This window comes from Archocentrus centrarchus, chromosome 3, assembly GCF_007364275.1.
Source record: "Archocentrus centrarchus isolate MPI-CPG fArcCen1 chromosome 3, fArcCen1, whole genome shotgun sequence".
NCBI classification, from domain to species: domain Eukaryota; kingdom Metazoa; phylum Chordata; class Actinopteri; order Cichliformes; family Cichlidae; genus Archocentrus; species Archocentrus centrarchus.
The window spans coordinates 1,375,312-1,398,254 of record NC_044348.1 but is presented as its reverse complement, the minus strand read 5'-3'; the positions used below and the strand labels follow the sequence as shown (position 1 = coordinate 1,398,254).

The 22,943-nt window shown below is 42.5% G+C and overlaps 1 protein-coding gene across 1 annotated transcript in view; it reads left to right on the top strand.

Annotated features, from left to right (window-relative positions):
• Positions 1 to 17,192, top strand: part of otog (otogelin) — a 97,713-nt gene extending 80,521 nt beyond the window's left edge. The window contains exons 37-58 of the mRNA XM_030726226.1: positions 304 to 3,017; positions 3,776 to 3,953; positions 4,143 to 4,294; positions 4,393 to 4,482; positions 4,576 to 4,762; positions 4,997 to 5,217; positions 5,462 to 5,600; positions 7,781 to 7,969; positions 8,286 to 8,495; positions 8,679 to 8,783; positions 9,968 to 10,072; positions 10,190 to 10,291; positions 11,579 to 11,677; positions 11,910 to 11,950; positions 12,223 to 12,298; positions 12,536 to 12,714; positions 13,345 to 13,449; positions 14,001 to 14,120; positions 14,252 to 14,297; positions 14,699 to 14,770; positions 16,364 to 16,443; positions 16,992 to 17,192. Of these exons, the coding sequence (XP_030582086.1) occupies positions 304 to 3,017; positions 3,776 to 3,953; positions 4,143 to 4,294; positions 4,393 to 4,482; positions 4,576 to 4,762; positions 4,997 to 5,217; positions 5,462 to 5,600; positions 7,781 to 7,969; positions 8,286 to 8,495; positions 8,679 to 8,783; positions 9,968 to 10,072; positions 10,190 to 10,291; positions 11,579 to 11,677; positions 11,910 to 11,950; positions 12,223 to 12,298; positions 12,536 to 12,714; positions 13,345 to 13,449; positions 14,001 to 14,120; positions 14,252 to 14,297; positions 14,699 to 14,770; positions 16,364 to 16,443; positions 16,992 to 17,192 (5,411 nt within the window). The remainder of the gene's footprint in view (positions 1 to 303; positions 3,018 to 3,775; positions 3,954 to 4,142; positions 4,295 to 4,392; positions 4,483 to 4,575; positions 4,763 to 4,996; positions 5,218 to 5,461; positions 5,601 to 7,780; positions 7,970 to 8,285; positions 8,496 to 8,678; positions 8,784 to 9,967; positions 10,073 to 10,189; positions 10,292 to 11,578; positions 11,678 to 11,909; positions 11,951 to 12,222; positions 12,299 to 12,535; positions 12,715 to 13,344; positions 13,450 to 14,000; positions 14,121 to 14,251; positions 14,298 to 14,698; positions 14,771 to 16,363; positions 16,444 to 16,991) is intronic.
• The last annotated feature ends 5,751 nt before the right edge of the window (positions 17,193 to 22,943 follow it).

The window sequence follows — 22,943 nt, the reverse complement described above, 5'->3', positions numbered from 1 at the left end:
AAATGCTATATGTGCAACAATGGTTTTCAGATTTTCTGTTATTAAAAATCTAGTTTGTTGTTATTATTGCAAAGGCTTAATAAACCCATTCAGCATCTTCACCATACCGCCTGCACATTTAGGAAAAATCATTTACAGCTATCTCAGATTTAACCTAATCACTGACATTACTGCTAACCCAACGTATGAACAGTGAAAGAAAGTTCCTAAGAAAGCTCTCTGCATCCTTTCACTCTGCCTCATGACCCATGTCTCTTTTCCAAGCTCATTGTTTCTCTAACATGCTTTTTATTGGCTGGACAGGTATCAAGGTCCCAGTTACCGTGCTGCCCATCACACCATCCGCTGCACAGCCAACCTATGCAGCTGCTACTTCTACAACTACTACAAGTACTACTGCCTCCACCAGTACCCTCAGTACAACCACCTCCATTACTGCCACATCTGCTGCCACTCCTCACACTGCTCCCGTGACCAAAGTCACTACCACTGTTCCAGAGGAGAGTGCGCAGACCACCTCCTCACAAACACCACCTGCCTTCATCTTGCCCTCTGCACCTCCTAAACCTTCCAGTACAGTAGAGCCCCCAGCTCCCCCAATGATACCCACTGCTGTGAGTCCTGAGGTGGTGGCGCCACTGTCAACTGTCAGAGTGACGGAAGCTCCACCCACCACTATCACGGGTACAACAACATGGATAACTGGGCCACTGAGCTCTACTGTCAGCCCCTTTGGTCCCAGCACGTCCAGGACAAGTAGCACCCCTTTTGCTATCACACCCCTGTTCTGGCTCACGTCTTCCACCAAGCCCACTGATTTCCAGCAGCCACTCTTCACCACCACTCCTGTGACCATTGAGTCAGCCACCACCACCACCACTGCAGCTGAGACCCCAACCTCTGTAGAGGGGACAAGCACAAGCAGCACTCCTGTAGCTGTGCAGACCACTGAGGCCACAACACATTCCACAGGGATCACTCCAATCGTAACGGCTTCCATTCCCAGTCCTGCTCCTGTTTCTGGGACTTCTGTAGTTACAGAAAGAGCTACAGTTCCTACTACAGCTCTCTCTGCACACACAGACACCAGAACAAAGCCTTCAACAGTGGAAGGAACTACAACAACATCCATCCCACCTGGCTTACCAAGTACAGCCTTCACAACCAGTTCACCTCTTCCAGCTTCTCCTTTTGTGGAAACAGGAACTATATCTGTGCCAGAAATCACTTCGACAAAGATGACAGAATCAGTCACACCAGCTGCAACTACTAGTAAAACAACACCACACATGAGAACACCACCTGTTACCACAGAGAGGATTTTGCACACAACCTCTACGGACCTGACAACTTCAACGACAACTGTTCCCGAGTTACCTGCGACAACCATTATCCATGTTGCACCAACCACAGCTGCACCAACTCCCTCTACCTCAACTACTACAGACTGGAGGACACCCACAACGAAAGTGACCATAACTGACTCCACTGCATCTATCACAACAACAGCTGTACCTTCACCTGAAAAGGTGACAACTCCTGTTGTGTCCACCTCCACAACCACTACTGAGAGAACCTCCTGGTCTGCAGCTGTCCCAGTTACGGAGAGAATAACCACCGTCACTGCAACCTCAAGACCTCTGGAAATACCAGAAATATCTACTGTGTCCACAGGACCTCTAGTCACAACAAGTCTTACAGAAACCACTCCGGAGTCACTATCGCCCACAACTGAGAGCTCCACCAGTCCACCAACCACTAGGAGTACCTCTGAACCATGGCGTCCCCCTCACTGGCAGACCTCCTCCACCCCAGTCGACAGACCCACAGTGGAGATGACACCAGAAGTCAAATCTGAAACTGCTGTCCATGTGGTCACTTCCACTACAACTACTGCAGTCCCTCATCTCCCAGTAACGACTGAGCTGACATCAGTTGCTTCCACACCCACCACTGCCCAAGCTACGAGACGTCCTGAAATCTCAACTGCAGAAATCACAGCCATCACAGCCAAGAAACCGGATACACCCCCTCTACCTGTGCATATGTCCCCTGAGACACTTCTCACCACAGCCCCTACAAGTGTACCACCTGCTGTTGCTACCACAACACTAAGACCTGTCATCATTCAATCGACTGCAGAGACAATGCATCCGTTAACAGGCAGAGTCCAGGTGTCAACAACATCTACAACCACATTACGTCCGTCTTGGTCTCCACTCCACACAACCACTTCTACAGCACCTCCAAGGACAACAACTATCCTGGACAAAGTCACCACCCGGCTGGTGTCCACTTCAAGAGCTACACCTGGTACGACAACTTCCTCTGTCACACGGACACCCACTCTCAGGACGACACTTAGACTTCCTGTGACAACAAGAATTACCCCCAGAATCACGTCGACTGAGCACTCAACCGTCAGGCCAGTCACCGTAAGAATTACAGTAGCAACAAGGCCATCAGCAGTAACCACCAGATCAACCACTGTTGGCCCACCAGCTCTTACACCAAGCCCTGGCACCACAACCACATCAGTGACATCTACAACCATCACATCAGCAGAGCCAGTTACTACAGCGAGCACAACCCAACCTCCTGACACAACCACATCAGGCCCCCGCTCGACCACCATAACTGCTCCAGTGCCTGGTCCTACTTTAACAACACCCACAACATCTACAGCCAGCTCAGCTTTAGCCCCCAGAGAGTCAACCACACCTGAGGAAACTTTGACAATTACAGAGACTGATGTTTCACCATCTGCATCCCAGCCGGTGACGCCAGTGCCTGATATACTGAGCTCCACTCGACAACCCAGTATTCCTACTTCTGCTACAACTTTACTTCCATCAGCCACCAAATCCCAAACGACTATGCTGGACAGAGTCTATCGTACAAGTCCAGGTGCAACAGCACCTCCAGCACCGCCTTCTCCTCACCCACCAGCAGAAGCAACCAGCCACACAACAGAAGGAGCAACATCTATTGCTGTATTACCTACAAGGACGTGCACGGGGGGTTAACTTGTTGTGTGGCTTCATTTCAGTTCTGTAAATGCTAACAATGGCTTTATTTGGAGTTTATATTTTTTGAAAATAATAGCACAGATTTATATAAACAGTTTTATTCAGGAAAATCTAGTATAGCATAACTTAAGGCAGGGTACAAAGTCAAGCTCAGGCAGTAACAGGAAATGAGCATGCTATTTAAGCTGCTTTAGCCTGCCTGTCATTGCTGGACATCTGCATGCCGCTTTGCAACCCACCTTCACCCAGCTCCTCTTTTTATGCAGTGTTTGAATGACTGGATCTGTTCCCACTAATGTGTGCTCTGTTCTGTGCTCTTTTGTCCTGTACGTTCCATTTATGTGTGTGGAAGAGCAGGACAGAGCAAAGCTGACAAATATAAATTACTGGAGAGGGAAATATCGGTCTTCATTGACAAACTGAAAAATAAAGGATTGTAGATTTTTCCCCTTCTTGTGTTTTTCCTGCTTTAGTGTGGTAGACAGATTTATTTCAGACACACAACTTCTTCTAAAGGCTAAGCTAATGCATTTACAGTCCATTTGCTGAGGTTTCTGAGAATATCTCACAGCCAAATGTATGAAAGAAAAACCTAAATTGAACATTGAGTGTTTCATTTTTCATCAGATACAGAAGATTGACTTTAGGTAAAATCTGAGCTCAGTGATTACTGTGATGCCAAAACATATATTACTCTCCTGCTTATATATAACAATAACCTTTTTTTAAAAATTCTTTTGCATCAGCCTCCATATGCAGAGATTGTTGATGAATGCACAAAGTACATCTGTGTCAACAACCAGCTCATCCTGTTCAACAAATCCCAAAGCTGCCCTTACACTGCCGACCCACCGAACTGTGGCCTGCTTGGCTTTGCTATCCTCGTAAACGGAGACAAGTGCTGCCCTAAGTGGGACTGTCCATGTGAGGAAAACGCACAAATGAATTAAACTGACTATGAATATTTATTTGTTTATTTATTTTTTTAACAAGACAACCTACTTTGGCCTTGTAAATACTGCTCTGACTGAATGATAATAATTCTCCCATACATATTTGACTTTGGCAGATTGTTATCTTTAACTGTGTTCATTGGTATCCCTACTGTGCCAGGTCGATGCACAATGTTCCCTGATCTGAACGTGATTACATTTGATGGGAACAGCTTTGCCATCTACAAGGCTGCCACCTTTATAGTGACCCAGCTGCCCAATGAGACTGTCAGTGTTCTGGTTCAGGAGTGTCCCGCTGACTCGCAGTCAACAGTGAGTAAATATCACACACATACCAGTTGCTTTGAAAGCGTTTTGGACAAAAGTTGCTATTCTATCATCATTCTATTGTTTCTTTTTTATTTCTGAAGCTCTTCTGGAATTTCACCAACTTGTGTCTGGTGGCACTCAACATCACCCATAAATCCAACCACATCATCATCAACAGGCTGCAGAGGAGAGTAAGAGATGCTCTTCTTCCTTGAGCTAATTAAAGCTAAAAATACTGATAAAAATCTATCTGATGACATTTGGCGCTTTTTGCTTTCTTTCAGTTATACGTCAATTCGCGGTATGCTAAACCTCGATTCAAAAAGTACGGCTTTGAGATCTATGACACAGGCAACATGTACCTGATCCGGAGCCCAGCTGGTCTCAAGCTGCAGTGGTACCACAGCACAGGCATGATGGTCATTGACACAGACAGCTCCGGCAACAAGCTTTCCACCATGGGCCTCTGTGGTAAGAAAACACTAAGGTGTTTCAGTCTCCTTAAATGCATTCTTCTTTCTTTCAAGCATTACACAATTAAGATGTTGTGCTGATAGGCTTAAAACCTTTAACATGGTGAACTTGTTTATTCTGACAAACCACCATCACAATCATAACATTACATATTTACAGACATGTATGTCATGATGTGTCATGGCTGAGGTGAATTTTATGATGTGAATCCCTCTTCCCCACCCGTCTTAGGCTTCTGTGATGGGGACCCATCAAACGACCTGACTTTGGCCAATGGCACCACAGTGGGTGAAAGTGAAGATCCAGCTGTGTTCATCGACAGCTGGCAAGTTCCCAACACCACAAGTTACATCAGTCACAGCCGCCGCCGTGAGCTCAACTGCTCCACCAGTGACTGCTCCAGCTGCTTCTTCATGCTGCAGAACCAGACCTTCACCCCCTGCCACACCTTTGTATGTGAATCCATGCATCAATTCTTTAGTTAAAGGGAATCCAGTATGTCAGCAGTTACCTGTCTGATTTTGAACACCATTCTGTCACTTCTGAGTAGAAGATGATAAAACGGCAAAAAGATGTGGATAAACTAGATCATTTTGAGTGGATTGCATATTGTTGCAAACATAATTGCATAATTAGAGTAATCCAATATACTGTGGTAACAGCAGTTTCATATAATGATTGTTTCTTTGTTTTTAGGTCCCACCCACCACATTTTGTGAGGTTTGGGTTCGAGACTCAGAGTATGTCAACAACCAGTGTGTGGCGCTGGCTGCCTACGTGGCTTCCTGTCACAAATTCAATATCTGCATTGAATGGAGGAGTCCAGATTACTGCCGTAAGACTGCTGTCAGATTGATCCTTGATGCATCCAGAAATGAAGCTAAAGCCATTACATGGACAGGGAGCAAACTAAACACTGCAGTGACAGTAGGCAGATGTGTCAGAGCTTCAACATCCACAGTTTCAGCTACACAGCAATGTAAGGCAGGGCAAAGATACATTTATTAAATAAAGTTACTTAGATATTAAGAGTGTTTTATGTGAGCATAAAAGACATTTGGACAAGATAAAAAAGAAACAGAGCAATGCAAACAACAAAAATGGTTAAAAAGAAGCTCAAATAAAATAAGGCAGATTGTACAGAAGAATAAAAATTACTGTGCAGCTACAAAGATGTTAACAAAAACTCCAGAAATGATTTTATTTTGAGATGGCAGCAAACAAAAAAGACTTGAGCCCTGTTGTAAGTGGGAATTTAGCAGATGCCTGCCAGCCTGCACATTTCAGTCCTGCCCAAACAATGACCCTTATGAGAGGAAGATCAAGGGAAGAGTTTACCCTGCCTGGGATAGAATTACTGTGGCCCCAACCTGGAGTCAGGCCTGGGAAGGCAGCTCGAAGGACAGCACCTGGTGGTCAGGCCTTAGCCCATGAGGGCTGGTCGGGTGCAGCCCAAAGAGGAGACATGGGCCTGCCCTCCTGTAGGCCCACCACTCGCAGGAGGTGCCATGTGGCGTTGGGTGCAATGTGTGTCGGGCGGTGGCCTGGTGGTCCAGTCCCTGGCTCTAGATGGCTGGCTATTGGGACATGGAACATCACTTCTTTGGTGGGGAAGGAGCCTGAGTTAGTGTGTGAGGTTGAGCAATACCAGCTAGACATAGTCAAGCTCACCTCAAGCTATGGCCTGGACTCTGGAACCAGTCTCCTGTAGGTTGTAGGTTTTACTGGGGAATGAGATGGTTGTTTCCCTACGCCTTTGCCAGAGAATGGGTCCTGACTGTCATTTGTGCTTTTGCGCCGAATGACAGTTTAGAGTGCCCTGCCTTCTTGGAGTTGCTGGGTGGGATGCTCAAGGGTGCTCCATCTGTTGACTCCATTATCCTACTGGGAGACTTCAATGCTCACGTGGGTAATGGCAGTGAGACCTGGAGGGGTGTGACTGGGAGGAATGGCCTGCCTGATCTTAACCCGAGCGTTGTTCTGTTATTGGAGTTATGTGCAAATCACAGTTTGTCCATAATGAACACCATGTTCAAACATATGGATGTCAATAAGTACACGTGGCACCAGGACATCCTACTATAGGTCGCAGTATTGGAATTCTTTTTCCACACCTTTGTTGTTGAGGTTCCTACTCTACCTGAGCACTCAAAGCACTTTATACAACATATCTTCTTCATACACACATTCATGCATACACTTTTTTTCTATGTCTAAGTGCTTTCTGTCTAACATTCACACACATCCTTTGGATGCCAAAGGATACTTTGGCATGCAGACTGGAGCAAACAGAGATTGAACCACCAACCTTCTGATTAGTAGGTGACCTCCTCTGCCTCCTAAGCCACAACCACCCTGGTTAGCTTGAACTTCAGAAGCAGCTGATGGATACAGGCAGACCAAGCAGAATCCAGCTTGGACCTTGGCTGAAGTAAAAACTCGGGTTTTGGAGGAGTTCAGTGAGGTCAAGGAAAAAGACTTTCGGACGACTCCTCCACATCGAAAGGAGCCAGTTGTGGTAGTTTGGGCATCAGACTAGGATGCCTTCCGGGCACCTCTTGGGTGAGGTGTTCTGGGCATGTCCTAGCAGGAGGAGGCCCTGGAGTAGATGGATGAGTGGATGGATGGGTGGGTGCCTCAAAGGGCAGTATGGTGGTGCAGTGGTGTATTGCCTCACAATAACAAAATGCCTGGTTTGAACTGGCTGGAGACTTTCTGTATGGAGTTTGCAGGTTCTCTCTTTGCTCACATGGTTTTTCTTTTGATACTCCGGCTTCCTCTAACAATGCAAAGACATGCTTGTTAGGCTAATTAGTGATTCTAAAATTGGCCATCAATATGAGTTACATAAACGCTGAAATTGTGTTGTTTATTGTTATATTAATTTTTATCCAGGCAGCCCTACCTTGATTTTGGATTCTTTCAGATAATATTATTAATCTCATGAATCTGGTTACAGAAAAAATTTTAAATAATATATTGACAGTGCTGACAAGTCTGTGTCTCCTCCTGCAGCCTTTGTGTGTCCTGAAACCCTGAGGTATCAGGCCTGCCTGCCGGCCTGCACGTCTCAGTCCTGCCCAAACAACGACTTTGATTCTGATCCAGACCAGTGCTCTGGCCTGACTGAGGGCTGTGTGTGCCCTGAGGGAACCCTCCTTCACCGGCCATACTCAGCCCTCTGCATCCCACCTGACAAGTGCGGTAAGACCCCAGTTTACCTGCCATTACAGCAGAGCACAAAGCAAGAAGTGAAGGTTTTTAGATGCGATTCAAAAGTACAGGATGGTAAACACGGGCTGAGAAAACATCCAAGCATGTCTCTAGAAATGTTTTCGTGACATCGTGTACACGAGTTTTTACATTGAAATCTGTGTCAAAGATCTTTCATCCACAGTTATTTCTTAGCGTGGGGTAGTTTCTTCAGTCAGCTGAACTTTTTTTTACCCTGGCTTAGCTTTAAAGCATTCAGTGTCATCCAGGAGTGTTTATCTAAAATACAGTGTATGCTTGTCTCCAGCCTGCACCGACAGCGCTGGCATTCCTCGTGCACACGGGGAGGTTTGGAAAGCCTCGAAGGATGCCTGCTGCATGTACCGCTGCGACAATGACACCATCATTCCCGTGGAATACAACTGCTCCAGCATAGTGGCGCCTGTGTGCCGTCGAGCAGGGGAGGTGATCATCAGCCTGGCTGATGACACCAGCTGCTGTCCCCAAAAAGTCTGCGGTGAGTCCATGAGGAGTCCCAAGTGCTTTAGTCTGAAGCATGCCAGAGAAAAGCCTTCAAATCAACAAGTCTAACACTTCACATATAAGACAGATTCAGATTTAAGATAGATTTCACTTATAAATTAATAAACTAACAAAGAATGAGCTATCTAATGATATGATGTAATTTCTAACCTTGCAGTGTGTAACCAGAGCCTGTGTGACCAGCTCCCTCCTGAGTGCAAATATGGGGAGAAGCTGGTGTCATACTACAGACAGGACTCCTGCTGTCCCGAGTACACTTGTGGTGAGTTTACATTTGTCCACTTATTATGTCCACTGTTTGATCACTGACAGATCCTGGTTCTAGTGCAGATACCTGCTTTGTAAGTACTGTAACTATGTGCAAGCAACAATTATTGTAATGTTCTTTTTATTTTGCCATGAATCTTTGTAGTTCAATTTTTATACGTCTGTTGAAAGACGGGACGCATTATGTGATCACCCATTGGAGACTGGCGGGCATCCAGGCGGTGTCCAATTAGGTATCCGCTCAATAACTCAAGAACTGTTTGGCCTACACTTACCAAACCTCATGGGTAGATAGCTTATGACCAAAGCAAGGTTGGGATTGTATATAGGGTCACTGGGGTCAAGGTCATATGGTTAAATCTTTGCTTTTAATTTTTTTTTCATGTCCATTTCATATCTAAGAAATGGTTTAAAGGATTTTGATGAATGCTTACATATCAAGACATTATGCAGAGATCAACTCCTGGAGGTCAAGGTTAAAAGTTAAGGTCACATAATTATTGTTATTCATGTGACAACAAACAGGGTTGATACAGTGCGACAGCCTTATTTTGCCCCGCTAGGCGGTGCTCTCGTTGTTCCCATCATTCACAAACTGTCGTCTGTAATATATTTACTATTCAATACCTCAAGTAAAAAAGAAGTTTTTGCAAATGTCAGAAACCGTACATTTCACACTTTACAGAAGTTAAGAGTGACATTCAATTCAGTTTTATTTATATCGCCAAATCACAATAGTTGTCTCAGGGTGCTTTATATTGTAAGGTAAAGACCTAACAAGTATTACAGAGAAACCCAACAATCAAAACGTCCCCCTATGAGCAAAAAACTCACTTTAACAGGAAGAAACCTCCAGTAGAACCGGGCTCAGGGAGGAGCACATTCAAAACTGGACAGCAGGTTTGAAAGATAAATAAAAAATGAAAACAAACACTTTATGCCTTCTTATTAGAAGACATCGTGCTTGCACCATGCATATTTATTAGTAATCTTTAGCGATGCATTTTGAAACCTCTAGACAAACACAGGTGGGCATTTCTCTTGTTCCTAGTCATCATGCCAAGTTAAGTTAAACTGTCCTCTTGTTGCAGCCTCTATTTACTGTACAGACTTGAGAATGGAACTAATTATCTCAACAAACACTTAGTGAAGAAGCACATAATTTTTGTTGTGTTACAGAATGTGATCCAGTGCTCTGTGAGTCGGACATTCCCACCTGCAGAGATGACCAGGTTCGGATCGCCACCAGAGCTGAAGGCAGCTGCTGTCTCGCCCACATCTGCAGTCAGTTCAAAAACTGATCAGATTAATTCTGTTTTGTGGCACATTTGGCCAACAGAGAATTCTTGGCAGGTACATTTAAAGTTATCAGTGCGGTTAAATAAGCGTGTTTTCATTTAGTGTGTGCTTCCTGTGTGGAGACGCCTCCCCTCTGCCAGGATGGTGAAGTTCTGACTGTCGACAGCAACACCACAGATCGCTGCTGCCCCACCTATCAGTGCGGTCAGAGCACACACACACACACACACACACACACACACTCTTCTGTGGGTTTAGCTACTACTTCAAGTAAAAAGCTACAAGGTATGAAGTAAAAAGGTCGAAGGTCGTCTGATTTAATGCAGCTGGAATGGGGTGATATTTGTGTTTTTTTGTAAATATCTTTCCAAGAAGGATGGAACTTCCAGTCATACACAATTGATGACTCACACATATTGCTCAACTTGCTAATATTTCTTATGATGTGTTTTAAAGTCTCACTTTTACTGTGTGCAGTAAGGAGAGCTGAAGTGTTAAAGGAACAGCTAAGACAGCCCATACAGAGATTTCCTGCACACACTCATTGAATCGAGGTGTATGTTGCCAGGAGCAGTGGGGTTAGGGGGGATTGTACACGTAGACTGCATTTCATAGACAGTCTGGCAGCTTGGATGATATCAGTCATAAATACAAACCTTTAAATCCAGTTATCCACAATAAGTTGTGCAAATTATGGGAGTTTCCTGTGAGAAACAATGAAAGGTTTGGCATACTCTCAGATATATTGACTTCCAGTCACATGTCTGAGGCCTAGAAATAATTGGCCATATTTACTTCTAACATGTACAAATATAAGAAATATTATTTTAATTATAAACACCTAACTTTAGTTATCAATAACTGTGACAAAGATGTGTATTCTCATTTTACAGTTAGTCAGTTCTTAATTAGCTTTTCGATAGTTGGATCATTAAAACATTTTCCATTTAACATGACTCAATTTTTTTGATACTTAGAGGAGAATTATTATATATTTCCTTATTTTCTGCCATAGTTATATTGTTACAAAGATGACTGTTCATATTAAACTTGCGTAGAGTTTCAAATAACAAGACTAGCGTATGCGTAATTAATCCCTGTGAGCCAACAGCTCAGGCTGCAGATTGCTCCAGACTCGCGGTTTTCGACAGCTGTTTTTCTACCCTTGGCTCTGTATGACGTCAGTGAGAGTGAATATCCCTAATGTGGTCGTGACAGCCCCACTCACCTCCTGTTCAAACCTTCTGTTTAGGGAGGAGCCACTCATAAGAAAGTTGGTCTGCACCAAGGCCGACTATTCAGTGGGCCTTGGTGCAGTTCAGTAGTGATCGCTCTGAACTGTGAATCATATAAAGCTGCTCTATTAGAGTTCAAAAATAAAAACGTGAAGCTGAGCATTAGAGCCCCTTTAGGTTAAAATGATCCAACTATCAGATCGCTTGAACACATAAATGACTTGCACGTCTTTGCTTTGTGTGTATGTATTTGCAGTGTGTGAGCCCTACAGGTGCCCTCAGCTCACCTGTCCTGTCGGGATGTCAGTGGCTTCTGTGTCCAGTCCAGGTCGCTGCTGTCCCAACCAAGCATGCGGTATGAGGGGAAAACCCATCCACAATAGGAACGATAAAATTACTCCAAAGAGCTCTGTTATTTCAGACCAGTGCAAGCTCTTTTAGATCTTTTTATAGCCAGGATTTAAAGAGATTTTAAACTGACCTTGGTTTATGAGAAAGTAGAGTTTTTGTGTTGTGTGGTGTCAGTGTCGAGTCAGTTAAATAACTTAAATCTGAAGATGATGATTGTTTGTGTTTTCTGTTTTCAGAGTGTTCCTGTGAAAAGATCGCCTCCCCAAAATGTGGCCTGGTATGTCCTGACTTTGTTGTAGCCTTTGTAGCAGCTAAAAAGTAACATCTTGAATATGCTGTACCACCAGATCATAGAGCATAAAACTGATTATAATAATATATAATATAATGTGTCCTTGTTAATATATCCTAGTCACTTGTCCTTGTTTGCACTGGCTCTGTGTGTTTTAATATTTGTTTGTGTCTTTGGTTCCTTGTGTGATTTACTTTTTGCGTGCTCCATATTCATCTCTGTGTCTCTGTGAACCTGATTCTCTGCGTGTTCTGCAGGGGGAGGCTGCCCAGCTGGACCGAGCCTTTCTGTCCGATCCTCAGAACCAGTGCGCCTGCAAAAGATACAAGTGTGGTGGGTTCTGACGAGAAATTTAAGATGCAGAAATAGTATCATGTAAATTCTAATCTCACTAAAACCTGCTGTAAGCTGAACCTGAGTACACATTCGAACATTTAGTTTATTGTGTTTATTCTGTTTATGTTTGTTCAGAGTTTTTAAAAAAAAAAGAAGATATTTTTGCCATTTGACTTTAGTAAATACAACGTGCACTTACTAAACCTGCGCCTCTGACCTCTGCTGTGTGTTTAGTGCGTGAGGCTGTGTGTGTGCTTGGAGAGCGAGGAGTGTTGCGGCCCGGTCAGACTCTGGTGGAGCGCGGAGACGACGGCTTGTGTCACAGCAGGCAGTGCAGCCGCAGCCTCGACCCAGCGAGCGGCTTCCATGTGCTCCGCACCTTCAGCGTCAACTGCTCTAACCAGTGCCAACCAGTAAGACCACGACACAGCGGTACACCCACAGAGGGCAGACCGTTTTATTGAAGATCTTGAACAAACTTGGTAAAATCAGAGGAGAGCACATCTCAAACAACTGATCAATCTATCAATTAATTACTCAACAGAAATTAATCTACAACTATCTTAGCTCATCCCGTTGCCTCAGGAAGAAGGTTCCTGGTTGGCTGGGGCCTTTCCTCTCTTAGTATCCTCTCTCAGTCCAGGTATGGGAGTGTTTGGTTGTCAGCCTCACTGTATTTGCTGTGTATTGGCGTGGCAACCTGCCCATCTCAGTTGTGTCATCTCACTTGACCAAAGTTTAAGGTTAACTAAGAAACTACTGTGAACAAACAGAACTTGTTGCTGTAGCAGGAGAGAAAAACTGCAGACTGCTAACACGTTAATGTTAGCTTCCTTTATGCTTTGTTAGCTTTCTTGCTGACATGTAGCGTAGTAAACACAGAACAACATTAAACAGAATAGATCACAGATACCTGAGCTGGCGGGCTTAGTTATAGCCAGCCATCCATCCATCCATCCATCCACTTCCGCTTATCCTGGGCTGGGTTGCCGGGGCTTTAAATGTTTAAAAAAAAAAAAATCTCAGGCATGTTTTTATTTCAGAATCAGATCTACGTGCCTCCCAAAGAGCAGTCAACATGCTGCGGTGTCTGTAAGAACATTTCCTGCCTCTATGAGCATGAGAATGGAACTACAGGTCTCTATAAGGTAGGAAAAGCTGTTAACCAATTTTCAAATCTGAATAACAAACTATGCTAACATACAAAGCATATTGCATATTATATAAACAGCCCTCCACATTATTCTTCATACTTTATGTATACTTAAAAGTGAGAGGCCTGAGTTACAGTTCTCTGTTAAACTCTTGCTTCCAGGTTTAGGAACTAAAATGAGAATATATTTATCTTGTTATGTTACATAGTCATTTGTTTAACATCAATGGAACATTAATTATGACATATCCAACACAATCATAATACAATTCAGCAATTCTTTTTTTCTCATCTTTAAAATGAATTACTATTGGTTTAAATAGCTGATAGACAGTTACAGTCCAACTCCACAACACATTTCACTTGTAGTCTCAGTTCTAAATTGTTAATCTGAACTTAAAATCTCAGGTGGGCTCTCCTACAGTTAGTATTAAGGCTGATCTCACACCTGTTTTTTTCCCAGTTTTTTATTCCATGTATTGTGTGAGTAAGCTTGAGTCAAAGCTGCTGCTGTAGTTTAGTTGCTGATGCTGTCGATGGTTTCAGCCGGGAAAATCTTGGGTCTCAAGCTGCATGAAGTTCGACTGCACAGACACTCTCTCTGGACCCACACTCATCTCCTACTCCTTCAGCTGCCCTCCCTTCAACGAAACAGAGTGTATGAAGGTCAGCATGCGGCAGCACGCTCGCACAAACACATTCAAGTGACATTTTCAGAAACTGTGCTGACCAAACTGTGGAGGAGAAATCAATTTTTCTACATTTGTCTTAACATTGTGACTCTCGTCTACACTCAGATCGGTGGGACTGTCGTAAGTTACATGGATGGATGCTGCAAGACATGTGAGTACCTGATCAGAGCATCACAGCAGCAGTTCTGTAGTTAGTGTAGAGCTGTAGGCCGCAGCAGACACTGAAGAGCGTCTTCATCTGCCGCTCAACATGTTTCCAACATGTTTGCCCTTCAGTTTGTTCGTTTCAGACTAAAATCCTCAGTCAGATTGTCTGAATTGGCTCGTGTCTGGACCCCAGCTGATGTTTTCCTTTACATGTGTCGTTTTTTCACATTAGAGATCTGTCAGTGTGCTTTTCAGTGAATTCTGTGCTGTCAGTTAAAATACTGACAGAAAACCTCTAAAGTGCCAAATGATTGAAGTTCCTGTCACTGAAAAGCATCTGAAGATATACAAAGTGGGTTTATGGTTTATGTGCTGCAGCTTACCATCATGTACCAATCCCACCAGGTACTGGATTCCCTCTCTTCCCTTTCCCTGTTAGCCCCCTGACTCCCACAGTTAACACAAACTGTGAAAGAGGTACAAAACAACAAGGCTTGCCAGTGCCATTGTTGATATTCAACAATGTACTCCCTCTAAGAAAAAAACACACACACACACACACACACACACACACACACACACACACACACACACACACACACACACACACACACACACACACACACACACACACACACACAGGAAACCCCAAAGTCTGACTGAAACCCACTCCCTTCTGCAGAAAGGTCCTCTCAACTGTTCTCTCATTTCAGGTCTCTGAAAAAAAATGAATATAACCAACATATGCCGCTGATTAAACAAGCACTCATAGATGTAGCTTCATCCTAGCTTTATAGCTTGTGACTTGGCTTTAGAAATATAATTATATAATCTGATCATTTTGCATCCTATTCATGTTATTTATGTAGGCCAAAAAAATGAAATCACACTTGAGAGGACAGAACCATGTTTTTACCCCTCCCCTTCCCCCTGGATCCCCTGTGTACATGTACACAACAAATAAACCTTTCCCCCATTTAGCACTGTTTGGGCAGTGCATTGTTGATTGCCAACAATGTACTGTTGGTAGTAGCCCAGTAGTCGGGCGTAGACATCTGCATGTGTCACTAGATGCTGATGTGGGATGGTGTTGGGGTCTTTTCATCACTGAACTCATAGCTGCTGTAGATGATGTGCATGCTGCTGCAGTATAGCTGGAGCACTCCAGAGGGAGCTGTGTGTGAAACTGAAACTGCTGTGTGTGGCATTTCATCATTTTCATAGAGTCATCAGTGCAGAAAAGGTAGCAGTTATTAATGTTAGACAGGGTGGGGGGACAGTTACAGCAAGTGAGGGCTGCAGCCTTCCAAATATACTGAACAGTAAAATAATAAAAGAAATGAATTTGAGATAGATGGTCACAGAGATTCATTCTTCAGCATCGACCAGCAGTTTCATATCAGCTGTATCCCACATTCCACACAATGAAACTTTATCATTTGTTTTTGTTAGACCCTGCCAGTGTATTGGAACGTCCACATCTCGAGCAGTGACGAGTTCTGTGATGACTGTGATGTCACTGTTAGGGTTACATTTTTTACAAATTACCACAGAAGTTATTATATGACCCTAATATGGAGAAAACTAAATGCCGCACATAATGTTTTTAATTTAATGCTCTGTTTGTGTTGATGGCATATTTTCTGTATTCTTTTGTTTTTTCTTTTTTCTTATATTCATTTAAATACCAGTTTATTTTGTTTTTTATCCACTAATTTATGAGCGGGATGAATGCATGACAGATTTGATCCTTCCAGCAGTTTTGACTCTTTATGCTGTGTCTCGTTCATCCTTGCTCCCTGCCTGGAAGGTTTTCACGTCTCGGCTTTTCTAGCTATAAAGTTCTTACACACAATCCTCGGTATTATTCCTTTCGCATTTTATCTGTTGCTATTCTGCTTCTGCATGATCGACAGCTTCTGAGCTTCTCAGGGCTCTTGATCTCCTTCCTTCCTCTGTCCTCATCACCTCCATTTCTGGTGTTTGTTCACACCTTTTCTTCTGGGTATTTATTTATTTATTTTTTAACCTTTGTTCCAATGAATTTCTTCTGGTTTGTTGTGTGAACAGGCAAAGAAGACGGAAAGTCATGTCAGAAGGTGACGGTGAGGATGACCATCAGGAAGAATGACTGCCGCAGCAACAGACCGGTAAGTTTTCATGGCTGAATTTCAGTGGTTGCAGCTTAGTATTAGGGTCCTATTTGAATCCTGTTGGTGTAAGTGCAGCAGTGCAGCTGCAGAGAGTGTGGTGGCTATAAATTCATTTACATAAACTGGTTACAAGTCCTAAACAAATGGAAAGAGGTTGTTCCAGGAAATTGTGATCTGATTTGGTACGCCATCTGAACTGTTAACAGAAAACTTTGTGAAGGTGAGGTGACTGTTTGTTGTGATTTGATGTTATATAAATAGGTTTGGATCAGTATTTCAGTTTTGTTTCTGCATGTCACGGATTGTTACATCATGCTGTAAAAAGTGACACGACCACTCCTCTGATGTTTGTAGTATTGATTGTGTTTACTTTATGCATTTAGTGGGCGGCCATACAAAATAGTCCTGCTGTTTGGTGCTTTTACTTCAAAGACAGGCTTCAGCCCCCCCGCTGACCCTGAACAGGATCAGCGGAAGAGAATCGATGGATGGGTGGATGGACATTTTTCCTTCCATGTTCTTTACTGACTGTCTGTTTCCTTCAGGTGAACATCGTCTCATGTGATGGAAAATGTCCTTCCGCCAGCATCTACAACTACAACATCAATACGTACGCTCGCTTCTGCAAGTGCTGCAGAGAGACGGGGCTGCAGCGGCGCTCTGTGCAGCTCTACTGCAGTGGCAATGCAACCTGGGTCAGCTACACTATCCAGGAGCCCACTGACTGCTCATGCCAGTGGTCCTAAACATACCCCCCCCCCCCCCCCCCCCCCCCCCCCCCCCCCCACACACACACACACACACACACACACACACACGCACACTCACATACAAACACACATACGCTGTGCATTCAGAGCTACATGGTTTAAACCCACAAGATCTAGAAGAAGAAGACATGTCAGCTGTGTTATTTTAGGATGTTTGGCAAGATGGATACTGAGCTATGATTAGCAGGTTCAGCGTGATTTATGGAGATTGTTGAGGGGCTCAAGCTGAGGTTGAGGATCACACAGTAAGTCGTTCTGATGCCTCTGCTGGCAGGGAGGTGGTAACTGCAGGGCAGACAAGCTGGCTTCCTCCCTCGGCCGGTAGCTGCAAACTGTATGAGCTGGAAGGAGGGAGGGATGCACCTTTGAGCTTGCAGTGAAACAAATGTGTAAACTATTTATGACACCACATGGCTTTTTTTTTTTTTTTTTTTGTCATTTGGTAAATTATAATGTTGAATTAAAGGATAGATTATGAGCATTGAAGCTTATTGCTGTAATCACTCTGCTTGTTAAAACTGTCCTTTAAAAGTCCCTTTCTAATCTGCTTTCAGTTTAAGTGAAGGAGGACACAAGTTTTATCTGAACAAAAACATGTTGTAGTCGTGTTGCTGTGTTTAGTTGTGTTGTGTTTGCATTGATGTTTTGTGATTTGCTTTTTTTTTCTAGAAAAAAGATGATAACCTTTTTTCTAGGCTGTGGTCAGTTGTAGCTTTGACTGAAATTCTGAAATTTCAGGCATCTGAAAGTCCCTCAATGCAGTTTTTCTCTAACGCTTTATATACAAATCCAAGCACTTACAATTTTAATAGCTCATTTCATCAGTTCATTCATCCGTTCATTTTCTGCTGTTTATCAACGGCCAAGTCATGCTTAATGACAGTCAGTGTCATTAAGGGTTTCTAGACATTTGGTCTGTGTAACATGAGAAAACAGTAAAACCGTCTCAGAATTAGAGCCCAAGTTGTTCTCGTTAGATGTTTTGTTTGACCAGCAATTCAAAAACTGAAAAAAAATTCATATTACTGTAATCATAACAAGACAAAAGCAAATACATTTTTTATCAACTAAAACCGACAAATATCTGTACAATATCGAATAACAGATTCATTATTTCACCTTAACTGTTAAAACTGGAAAGTTTTATGGCAACAAAACTCAGCGTAAAGCCTCGTGACCCCTTTAAATAATATTTCTCCAATAAAGTTTGAAGAGGAAGTTGGGGAGGATTCCCAATCATTTCCAAAAGCTACTTTGAACAGCATCATTATGAAAAAGATATAGAATTATGTTCTCTGTGGTATTAAAACAATCTTAAACAAACCCAAACAAACCCAGGCCTCTCAATATAAGAGGATTTGTCAAATGAGATTCAAATACACTCTTTGTCCTCCATCACTTACAGAAGAAACACATCAGAAAGGGTTTTTGTTTGTTTCTTTGTTTGTTTTTTTGGGCTAGATTCTTGTTTACAGCATCCTTTAATGCAGCAATACTGACATTTCCTCCCGAAACCAAAACACTGACAGAGAAAATGCTTTGTTAGGTCTTTAGAATTTTTTCTGGCTGCACTTATTTCATATTTCTAAAAACAGATCTAATCATATAATGACAACACCTTTAAAATCACATTAAACCTTCTGCTTTTGTTCTGTGCTGCCACCTCCCCACCAGCCTGCAGAGGGTAGAAATCGCTCAGTGAGGGGGGAAAGGAAAGTTTTGCAGTCTTTTCTTAGCTTGTCCTGTGTGAACGTGTCTGAGCTGTGATGACTGAAAGAAGTGGCTTTTAAAGGGATGGGAATGCAGATAATCAGGAAATGAGAGCACCTCCTCAGCTCAGTGCACTCCATCGCCATCATCCTCCTCTGTTTGGAGATTCATATTTTACCCACAGTTTCTCCTGCTGTGCCTTCTTTTTGTAAATAACTTAAATTCCTCCCTTCATAATAATTTGCAATATGAAATTTTTAGATCTCACTTTTAGAAAGACAATAAACTGTACATTCAGTGATATGAAATATACTCAATCAACATTAGTAAAGTGTATTAACTGATCTAAATCCAGCTATATGTGGAGCACTTTATTTATTTATTGGAGTTCGATAGAGCACAGCCATTCTGATGATGTGGACAAAAACAGTGAGACAGAGACGTATTCAGCCCATTTAAAGAGCAAACATACTCACCTGGATCCAAAACTCTCATTTGGTTTTGTTCCCAATTACATAGAAGTGAAAATGTTAGGAGATGAATGTGTTTTGTGGACTAAATTTTTAATGTGTTTCCAGCAGACTCACCCGGATACTCAAGTTAAAGAGGATTTGTATCATACAAATGTACATTTTCATTTTCAATAAATATGTCCTTCGGAAAAACTAAACATTGCTCACTCTGATTATTTGCTAACCGGATGTTGTGCAGAAGAGATAATGTTGCTCTTGCTCATCAGCTCGTTGTAGTGGCCAAAAGTCAAAGCGTGCAGCTTTAACAGGTCCAGAGCAGCTGAAACATCAGAGCTGACACTACCTGTGTACAAATGCTGTGTGAGAGACAGGATAGGATAAGAAGACACTGCTACAGCCGTGACTGTCCTGATTTCAGCCAGCCACGCTTCTCCTGTAAGAATCTGAGTAGGGCACATAGTGATCATCTGATGAGGCTTGCAGTGACGCAGCTGCTGATGGCTGCTGACGTCCAGCTGGCCGGACGGCAGCTGAAAATGCTCGCAGACGTCACTAAACGTGTAACTGCTGAGCGGTGCTAAGCTGGTGTCTGCAGCAGCAAACAGAGCTGACCGAGTTTGGTTTCTGGAAAGTAGCTAAAATTAATATCAACTCGGTTTCAGATGTAGCATTCAGCTTTCTATTGCTGGGTTTCTGGATGAAGTCATGTTCTGCTTCTGTTCTTAGCAACACACCAGCCAACAGTTCAGCTGCAGGCTGGTCTTCAGTCCTTTATAACACAAAAATCAGTCACAAAAATCTGTTTTCAGTCTATTTGTGTGTTAGACTCACACATTTCCCTTTTTTTTTTTTAACTCAATTTGGGTTTATTTAGAAGGATAGCAGTGTAAGTATAGAAACATGATTTGCCATCCACCCATATTTCAGTTCAATGACATTTTTAAAGCAGTTTCCTTTCAAGAGTCATGTTATCTACTGTTCATCCAGTTGGGAAAAATAGTACTTTTTGATCAAATGCATTATTTTTTTTTGTGATCAATTTTTTATTGACGTCAATTTTGACATTCTGCACTTACATATCTTTGTTAATAGTACATTCACATTTACAAGATCTTTCTGGATAGGCAGAGTATATTGATGTCTTTTTATAATAATTTTCTTCTCAATCACCTACATATAGAATGAAATATAAACAGAGTAAGAATGAAAAATATTATCCCACACTGTTTCCCAGTCAATTATGTCATTTTCAATATTCAGATCTCGTTCCCATATTTGAATTATTGGAAGTTTCCCTGTAGTTGCCTCCATCATTGTCTTATAGACAGTAGATGCCACTCTCCTTACTGGAGGATAGAAAAATGTATTATTGAAAGGTATCGTGGTGCCACCTCGTTAGAGCAGAACTCAAACTGAGAGACAGCGGGATGTGTGAAGGACTTACGACTGCTTCCCAAAGTTTTGCACAAATATTTATTTCTAATTATTTGGGATTAAGTAGCCAGAAAAAGCAAAAATGCTTTCAAACACACTGGTTTTGCATGTAAAGCAGGCGGACTCCTGATACTTTTAATACTGTAAATACTGCAGTTTTTGTTCTTAATTAAATATAACAACTACAACTTGCTACACCTTGAAAACTAGAATTACTGAAATGACAAATATAAATTGTGGCAACACTTTTGGAAAACGTTTGACACAACTCATGATAAATGAAACCTCTTAATATTACTCACTGATTTATGCCCCTGCACTACAGTATGCTGGACATACTGTAGTGCAGGGGCATAAATCCATAGAAGAGCCGAGGGAGTGGCTGCTATCACTTTCTGAATTCCTAACAGTTTCTTATTACGGTAAATATTTTCACTATGCAGTTGTGGTTCCTCTAAACTTTGAATCTTCAGCAGACAACAGCAGCATTAACAGAGTGAAATGAACAGGACATAAAGAAAATCACAGATCATTTGTTAAAAGTTTCCATCAGCTACAGCAATCATTACTTTAACTTCAGTTAATATTAGAAAGCTCAGAGTAAATGATCCAAAGTAAGAAGTGTATTAATGTGTTACTCTAAACTGTTAAATTACCAAGCTCATCATTTTACTGGTGTTTGTTGTTTTTAAGTGTCGAGTTTTCACAACTACAAAAAGCTCAGGGTGTGAAACACAAAATTAAAAAATAGAAATGATGTACATACAAAAAAAGTAAACACTAAAAAAAGAAGACTGTGTGTCATCAACATGCCCACAGAGATGCCTGTGAGCGCTCATCATATTCCCAAAAATTATTCCCAGCTCTGCACTGAGGCGGTCAGCAGAGCCCCGGCCAGTGAGAAATGCATTGTGGGATCAGGCCTAGTGGAAACTGACAGCCAGCTTGACAAGCTCCAAGCAGCTGCAGACACACACATTTGATCTGTAACATGAGGAACATGAGTCTCTCTCTCTTTCTCACTGTGTGTGAGTTTGTATGCGTGTGCACAAAATCATGACGCCCATCACTAACAAGCAGCTAAAGCTGGTTAACAAGAATAATAGCACCACACGGAGCTACTCTCTCAGTATGAGCTAAAGCTCTGCTGGACTTTTTCCATGTCTGTCTGTGGTGCTGCTTTCTAGTTTGATGCCAACTGTACACAAACCGAATCCTGAACACGAGCACGTACGTTACGGTGCTGCGGTTTATCGTATAGAGTGACTGAAATGAATCGCACTGAGAATTTCTGGAAAGGCGATACAAGTGTCCTGTATCCATGATCCCAGGATTGTGACCAAATAATATTAGAAGAAGGCAAATTACCCACAAGACACCTGACATGGAAACAGTCAGAAAAAAATGAACTTTTTTCTTTTTTTTTTTTTTTTGGCTGAGTGGATTATGAAACATCTAAAGCAGCTTTTTCCTCATGGACAGCCCAGTTTATCTGAACTGATGGACATTCCAACCGGACAGTGTGAACGATAAATACACATATTGTCAAAATATCACAGTACATAGGCCTATATTGCATAATAATAACAATAATCTATTTTTTGATAAAACACTTTAATTACTAAATGCAAACAATATAAAGAAAGACAAGCATCTAATAACTTTTATATTGTTTAACTTCAAATATAATAAAAGGCTGTGATTAATTGTAGATTTTTCAGTTTTTATCACTTCATTGTCAACTATAAATACAAGAACAGATTTTGACTTCAACATGCCGATTAGCCCATTTCCACCATACTGTTAGAGGCCAAAAGCTCATAAACACTAACACTATCACCACTTCAGTCAGTGCTCCTTTAATCAGGAGGAGTGAACCCCCCCCCCCCAAAAAACGACAGAGCTGCTGATGACAAGGCCAGACCTCAGTGTCGTCTGTGGCCAGAGGGTGGGGGTGGACATTTGTCCCCTCTTCAGGAAGTGGCTGGTTGGCTTTGTCAAAACAGGAGCCGATAGAGAGAGCAGGTTGAACTGCTTTGACCTTTAACCACTGAGATAAGTAAGGACAGAGGAAGAAGTGCTGATCTGTTCTCAAGACTAAAACACCCAA